This window comes from Dunckerocampus dactyliophorus, chromosome 6, assembly GCF_027744805.1.
Source record: "Dunckerocampus dactyliophorus isolate RoL2022-P2 chromosome 6, RoL_Ddac_1.1, whole genome shotgun sequence".
Taxonomy (NCBI): Eukaryota; Metazoa; Chordata; class Actinopteri; order Syngnathiformes; family Syngnathidae; genus Dunckerocampus; species Dunckerocampus dactyliophorus.
In genome coordinates, this window is record NC_072824.1 from 2,228,989 (window position 1) to 2,237,528 (window position 8,540).

Sequence of the window (8,540 nt, forward strand, 5' to 3'; positions counted from 1 at the left end):
GTATAAATAAATATATTTAATTATCCAATATTACAAAACATCTGTCCTAAAAGTACTTTCCTCAGGAGGAACCTCGCCCACCACTTCTGCCACACCGGCCTCTGATTGGCTGTTGCTGTGGAGACCCCCAAGTCTCACTATCGTCGCTCCATTCCGCTGGCCAATCAGAGAAGCCGCTCTTCGCCCTGACGTCAGTCTCCTCTCCTGCTGGCCAATCACGATGTCCGATGCTAGAGTACTTGACGCGCGAGGCCACTGCTCAGGTGCTACACTGCTCCAAGCTTGTGCTGAGGTGAGTTCTGATACGGCGAATAAACTTAGTTAGCTAACAAGCTTAAAAGTAAATTTACTTTTAAAGGCTAAAGGAAATCAGTTTTTTATTTGCTTCGTGAGGTGTAAACTACACATTAATGTCACCCGTTGGTTTACGGGAAAGGCCCCGTTGTAGCCTAACTTGCTAATCATGTTAGACATTACCGTACAAATGGCCATTTAGACGTATTAAATAGCTTGAATGGTCCAGTTGTAGGTTGAAGAGCGGAGCAAAGTGGTGTGTTTTTCTCTGGAATTAATAGCAAGTGTTAGGTGTGAGTAAATTTTGTTTGTCCAATTAAAGCTGCTTTTCAGGACTTTAACGCAATTTATTGTGTTATAAAGCAGGGATTCCTAACCAGCGGTACGCGCCCCCAAGTGGTAAGCGAGCACATTGCAGGGGGTACACGGAAACATACAACTACTGTAGTGTCTCCGGGGAGACAATAACTTGTTGCACAGCTGCGCCAAAATCATAACAGTTGTGTTACATTCAACTTTTGGATAGTTTTGATCAACACCTAGAGTGAGGGGTTACTCATGGTATGGGGTACACTGTTATAAAGTACTTGTTAATGCGCCTCTTTGCTGCATTAACATTCATTTAAATCATTCCATTTATATAATGCAGTTTTAACTTCTTTATGACTTCAAACTAGTAGACACTTGAATTATGCTGAATTTTTGTTTTGCCTTTTCTGTGAAATGCTATGAAACAGCTGAGCTACTGATAGGTTTTATTGACTTTTAAGATAAGTCACATGAGATGTGGTGCAACTTCAACAATTAACTTGTAGTCATTATAGATGAAATAGTGTTTGACAATGAAGCATTCCTTCACTTTTTTGGTAATCTTTCTCCAGAGTGTTGACTGAATGAACTTATCACGGCAAGTAAACATTGCGATAACAATGTTAGTACTGTGCATGTCTGGCAAGATATCGTACTTGAGTTCTACTGTGCATTTTACGCCACACGTCGTCAGGCCAATTGTTGAAAGGTGTCTAAATTGATGTGCATTTCAGTCATCAGGCCCCAGCCCCGCGTCATCCATCATGGAAGCCAACAGCACGGCGGACATCTTGAGCTCGGCCTACCTGGCAGCTGAGTACGTGGACGCCTTCCTGCCAGGGAACCCCTTGCAGCCGTCGCTGAAGCACGCCTGGGCCTACATGCTGGACAACTACACCAAGTTCCAGATCGCCACCTGGGGCTCCCTGGTGGTGCACGAGTTCATCTACTTCCTCTTCTGCCTTCCCGGCTTCCTCTTCCAGTTCATGCCCTTCATGCAGAAGTACAAGATCCAGCAGGTGTGTGCACCTGAAGATACAGCATATTATTGTTTGTGTCTCTCCTGTGCCAGGATCTTACCTGTTAGCATGCGCAGGACAAACCAGAGACGTGGGAGAAACAGTGGAGATGTTTCAAGATGTTGCTCTTCAACCATTTCTGCATCCAGCTGCCTCTCATCTGCGGCACGTACTACTTCACCGAATTCTTCAACATTCCCTACGACTGGGACTCCATGCCACGCTGGTCAGTGTCATGAATGGAGAGACTACTGGTTCCATTATGTGTATGCAAATGGACAGACAGGTGTTTGTAAGTGACTTGACACTGGTGGTAGCATTAGGTGTATGTGAAGAGACAGGTGCGTGTAAGTAAATGAACAGACAAACCTTGACATTTATGCGTGTGAGTGAATGGACATACAGGTGTGACCGTTATGCGTGTGAGTGAATGGACATACAGGTGTGACCGTCATGCGTGTGAGTGAATGGACATACAGGTGTGACCGTTATGCATGTGAGTGAATGGACATACAGGTGTGACCATTATAAGTGTTTGTGAATGGACATACAGGTGTGACCGTTATGCGTGTATGTGAATGGACATACAGGTGTGACCATTATAAGTGTATGTGAATGGACATACAGGTGTGACCGTTTTGCGTGTGAGTGAATGGACATACAGCTGTGACCGTCATGCGTGTGAGTGAATGGACATACAGGTGTGACCGTTATGCGTGTGAGTGAATGGACATACGGGTGTGACCGTTATGCGTGTATGTGAATGGACATACAGGTGTGACCATTATGCGTGTATGTGAATGGACATACAGATGTGACCGTTATGCGTGTGAGTGAATGGATATACAGGTGTGACCGTTATGCGTGTATGTGAATGGGCATACAGGTGTGACCATTATGCGTGTGAGTGAATGGACATACAGGTGTGACCATTATGCGTGTGAGTGAATGGACATACAGGTGTGACCATTATAAGTGTATGTGAATGGACATACAGGTGTGACCGTTATGCGTGTATGTGAATGGACATACAGATGTGACCATTATAAGTGTATGTGAATGGACATACAGGTGTGACCGTTTTGCGTGTGAGTGAATGGACATACAGGTGTGACCGTCATGCGTGTGAGTGAATGGACATACAGGTGTGACCGTTATGCGTGTGAGTGAATGGACATACAGGTGTGACCGTTATGCATGTATGTGAATAGACATACAGGTGTGACCGTTATGCGTGTATGTGAATGGACATACAGGTGTGACCGTCATGCATGTGAGTGAATAGACATACAGGTGTGACCGTTATGCGTGTGAGTGAATGGACATACAGGTGTGACCATTATGCGTGTATGTGAATGGACATACAGGTGTGACCGTTATGCGTGTATGTGAATGGGCATACAGGTGTGACCATTATGCGTGTGAGTGAATGGACATACAGGTGTGACCGTCATGCGTGTGAGTGAATGGACATACAGGTGTGACCGTTATGCGTGTGAGTGAATGGACATACAGGTGTGACCGTTATGCGTGTATGTGAATGGACATACAGGTGTGACCGTTATGCGTGTATGTGAATGGACATACAGGTGTGACCGTTATGTGTGTATGTGAATGGACATACAGGTGTGACCGTTATGCGTGTGAGTGAATGGACATACAGGTGTGACCGTTATGCATGTGAGTGAATGGACATACAGGTGTGACCGTTATGCGTGTGAGTGAATGGACATACAGGTGTGACTATTATAAGTGTACAGTCCCTTTCCAAAAAAATTGAATGTCATGGAAAAGTTGTTTAATTTCCATAATTCCATTCAAAAAGTTAAACTTTCATAGATTATAGATTCAGGGCCCACAATTTAAACCATTTCAAGTATTTATTTGTTTATTTTTACATAATTTGGGCTTCCAGCTCATTAAACCCACGAAAACAGGAATTCAAAAAATTTGAATACTGTGAAGAAATCAGCCCAAATTTTGCAGGGCATGAATGTTTTAAACTGAGTGTCACACACTAATCATCTACTAAACTCAAATCACCTGCACAGGCTTCCCCAGGTGTCATTAAATTGCTTCAGTTTGGTTCAATTGTCACAGTTGGGTTCAATATGGGGAAGACTGCAGACATGACAACTGGCCAGAAGACCATCATTGATACCCTCCATAGGATGGGTAAGCCACAAAAGTTCATAGCTAAGGAGGCTGGTTGTTCACAGAGTGCTGTGTCCAAGCATATCAATGGAAAGTCTAGAGGAAGGGCAAAATGTGGCTGGAGAAGATGCACCAGCAAAAGAGATGACCGTGGGCTTCAGCGGATTATCAAACAGGGAAGATTCAAGAATCTGGCAGAGATCCAGAAAGAGTGGAATGAGGCGGGAGTCACAGCTTCAAAAACCACCACATTCAGACGCATCCGGGAGATGGGCTACAACTGTCGGGTTCCTCGGGTCAAGCCACTTCTGAACCTGAGTCAACGTAGGAAGCGTCTCCACTGGGCCAAGGAGAAGAAGGACTGGACTGTTGGCCAGTGGTCCAAGGTCCTCTTTTCCGATGAAAGTAAAGTGTGCCTTTCATTTGGGAATCAAGGTCCAAGGGTTTGGAGGAAGACGGGTGAGGAACAGAACCCAAGCTGCCTGAGGTCCAGTGTGAAATATCCACAGTCCGTCATGATTTGGGGTGCAATGTCCGGTGCAGGTGTTGGTAAACTCTGCTTTCTTAAATCCAAGGTCACCGCAACAGTCTACCAGAATGTTTTAGAGGACTTCATGATTCCTTCTGCTGAGGATCTGTATGGAGATGCAGATTTCATCTTCCAGCAGGACCTGGCCCCTGCCCATACCGCCAGAAGCACCAAAACCTGGTTTGATGCCCATACCATCACAGTGCTTGACTGGCCAGCCAACTCACCGGACCTAAACCCCATTGAGAATCTATGGGGTATTCTCGAGAGGAAAATGAGGGGCACCAGACCCAACAACAAAGAAGAGCTGACAGCAAGCATCAAGGAAATCTGGGCTTCCATAACTCCCAGGCAATGCCACAGGCTGATTGCTTCAATGCCACGTGGCATCGAGGCAGTGATTAAGGCAAAGGGATTCCTAACCAAGTATTGAAGATTGACATATCGTTTTGAAAGTACCATATTTTGATTGATTTGATGTGATCCTAATTTCTTTCTTTTTTTTCCTGCAAAAACTGAGAAGTAAATGGTGATTTCTTCACAGTATTCAAATTTTTTGAATTCCTGTTTTCATGGGTTTTATGAGCTGGAAGCCCAAATTACGTAAAAATAAATAAACACTTGAAATCGTTTAAATTGTGGGCCCTGAATCTATAATCTATGAAAGTTTAACTTTTTGAATGGAATTATGGAAATTAAACAACTTTTCCATGACATTCTAATTTTTTGGAAAGGGTCTGTATGTGAATGGACATACAGGTGTGACCATTATAAGTGTATGTGAATAGACATACAGGTGTGACCATTATAAGTGTATGTGAATAGACATACAGGTAGATATGATATATTTTGTGGTGTGCAGGCCGTACATCCTGGCCCAGTGTTTTGGCTGTGCGGTGGTGGAAGACACGTGGCACTACTTCCTCCACCGGCTGCTCCACCACCGCAGGATCTACAAGTACATCCACAAAGTCCACCACGAGTTCACCGTGAGTTGACCGAGCCAGCCATATAAAACATGCCAGTGTCTGGCAAGGTCACCGATTCCGCCCTCTCTGTTCCGCCAGGCGCCGTTCGGCATGCAGGCGGAATACGCCCACCCCGCCGAGACGCTCATCCTCGGGGCCGGCTTCTTCATCGGTATCATGATCTTCTGCAACCACGTCTTCTTCCTGTGGGCCTGGGTGGCTTTCCGCCTGCTGGAGACCATTGACGTGCACAGGTAGGGTGCGGAAACAGCACAAATATTCATGTCATGAGCAGACAGAAGAAAATATGATGATGAAGCGCTTCACTAACAATGCCCACAGGCGTTCTGTTTCAGCACACTGTAATGTGTGGTGTTGACCACCAGGGGGCGGCAGAGAACACAAAGCATTATTTCTTTATGGAGCACTCGCCCCAGAAAAATATAACATTACATCAAGATATATTTTTTACTTCATGAACTTGTTCCAGTTATATTTTCAAGAATATTCATTAGTAGAAAATGTTTTCAGGATTTGCATTCCCTTTCATGCTAGCAAAAATCACTTCATCTGATTTATGATTGTGAGCAAATATCAAATATGATCAAGTATCACCTCCAGCAAGAACATTTCATTGTAGCTTACAGTTTTTAATATATCAGCCTGCACTTTTTTATGATATTCTTTCAAATGTAATGTTGCCATTGAATTTTGTGGAGGATCAACACACTGATATGAAAAATGTCCCTTAGTGGGTGGAAGTACACAATAACCACTGGACCTACTGTAGATCCTGTCCAGGTGTGCCTAATGTTGTGTCTGGTGTCTACGTGATGCAGACAAGACATACTGTGGTGTGAAACAGTCTTTGCCCCATTCCCGATTTATTTTTATTTATTTTTTTGCATGTTTGTCACACTTAATGTTTCAGATCATCAAACAAATGTAGAGACTAGTCAATGACAACACAACTGAACACAAAATGCAGTTTTTTTTAATGAACATTTTTATTAGTACAGTAAGGGAGAAAAAACATCCAAAGCTACATGGCCCTGTGTAAAAAAGCGTTTGCCCCCTAAAGCTAATAACTGGTTGGGCCACCCAAGTTGCTTTCAGCTTGAGGTCACCAACAGATGGCCGGACATTCTCCTTCAGCAGAATTCATGCTTCCATTTACCACAGCAAGTCTTCCAGGTCCTGAAGACCATCACACTACCACCACCATATTTTACTGTTGCTATCAGGTTTTTTTTTCTGAAATGCCAGATGTATTGGGACACACACCTTTTGTCTCGAGAGACCATTTGATATTTTGATGTTTTCTGGCAAAATAGAGACGAGCCTTAATGTTGTTTTTGTTCAGCAGTGGTTTTGGTCTTGGAACTCTGCCATGCAGGTCGTTTTTGCCCGGTGTCTTTCTTATGGTGGAGTCATGAACACTGACCTTAACTGAGGCAAGTGAGGCCTGCACTTGTTTGGATGTTGTTGTGGGGTCTTTTGTGACCTCTCAGATGAGTCGTGGCTGTGCTCTTGGGGTCATTTTGGTTGGCCGGACACTCCTGGGAAGGTTCACCACTGTTCCATGTTTTGGCCATTTGTGGATAATGGCTCTCACTGTAGTTGGCTGGAGTCCCAAAGCTTTAGAAATGGCTTTAGAACCTTTTCCACACTATTAGATCTCAATTCATCTCAGTTGTGTTATGTTTTAACGGGGGGGGGCAGCAATCACTTTTTCACACGGGGCCATGTAGCTTTGGATATTCTTCCTCCCTTAATAATAAAAAGTTTCATTTAAAAAGTGCATAAAGTGTTGAGTTGTGTTGTCATTGACTAATATTTACATTTGTTTGATGATATGAAACATTTAAGTGTGACAAACATGCAAAATATAAGAAATGAGGAAGAGGGCAAACACTTTCTCACACTACTCTGTGTGTATATAAAAGGAAAACCAGCGTCAAATGTTCTTCCTTGCTCCACCCTCAGTGGGTACGACATCCCAGTCAACCCGCTCCACCTGGTCCCGTTCTACGCCGGCGCCCGCTTCCACGACTTCCACCACATGAACTTTGTGGGCAACTACGCCTCCACCTTCACGTGGTGGGACAAGCTGCTGAAGACTGACAGCCAGTACAACAAGTTTTTGCACAAGAAGGAGCAGTAAAAAAACACCAACACAGCAGTGGGGGAAAAAAAGAGCGTGTCAAGAATCTGTTCTGCTGTGAATCTGGATGGAAGGTCTTCTGTAGGCAGCGGCAGACTCAAATAAAACCCTCAATATTCTCCTTTTTTGCTACTTTGTTTGGTCTTTATGTGAGGAACAAAGCAAACAAGAAACTGTATAGACGGCTGTACACCTCTCCCTTTTTTAATAGTCAAGCATCAATAATCAGCCAACAATCTTTTTATAACCCCACTAACATTTTTTTTGTGTGTTTTTATGTTGGAATAAAACAAGGACTATGTTTCATAAAGTGTTCTTTGTGTTGTAATGCTGCTGTGATTTGAGACCATACGCAAGCTTTTCCTCCATAAGCCCGCTGCTGCATTGAGGACACGCCCCTGCAGCCACATCCTGCACGCGACGCTGCATCAAGCCGCATGCTGCAACAGCTACCATACAGGAAACAGGCAAATCCGATGCCCATTTGTGGACATGCGCGTTGGCAACTACGGCTTATTTTCAGCCTCTTCTAATTGAGACTAATTTGTCAATCATGTATCGTGGTTTTCAAGACATTAATTAATTATTACTATTAATGATCGCTGTGGTAGACTATGGTCTATTATTAGTCAAAACATCAGGGAATACGAGTGAAATGTAGTATTGTGGCCACAAGGTGGCAGTAATGACACAACATTGAGATATTAGCTTACATGACTGCATTCAAGAGAGTTTTATTGTCATGTGCATGAAGTCAGCCATGGCATATCCGACATTTATATCGAAGTTTTCGTAAACATCCCGGACAATTTCACGACTTTGACAAACAAAGCCACAAAAAAAACTGTTTATCTAAAGTCACCTATTTATCTAGCTGTTGCTACACTCAAAGCAGACAAACGTATGTCAGTTTGTCATCTGTTGGTAATTTGCATAAGAGGGTTGCATGAGGTCGAGTGAGACGTTCAAGCAAGATTATGAAAAAAATGAAGGCTTTACCTGCGCCTTGCTGTTGATAAACGTAGGCGATGCCGGCTCCTGTGTGTCACGTGACTCCCCGTTTTCTTCTTGTACCGTGCTGAAAAAAAGTGTATTTTTCCCAC

General features: G+C 43.7%; 1 protein-coding gene across 1 annotated transcript; it reads left to right on the plus strand.

The window, feature by feature from the left end:
- The first annotated feature begins 88 nt into the window (after positions 1-88).
- On the plus strand, positions 89-7,728 carry msmo1 (methylsterol monooxygenase 1). The gene is made up of 6 exons (XM_054779077.1): positions 89-292; positions 1,338-1,622; positions 1,700-1,848; positions 5,168-5,294; positions 5,373-5,527; positions 7,260-7,728. The coding sequence occupies exons 1-6, from the start codon at positions 221-223 to the stop codon at positions 7,435-7,437; spliced, it is 966 nt and encodes a 321-aa protein (XP_054635052.1). The 5' UTR covers positions 89-220; the 3' UTR covers positions 7,438-7,728.
- The last annotated feature ends 812 nt before the right edge of the window (positions 7,729-8,540 follow it).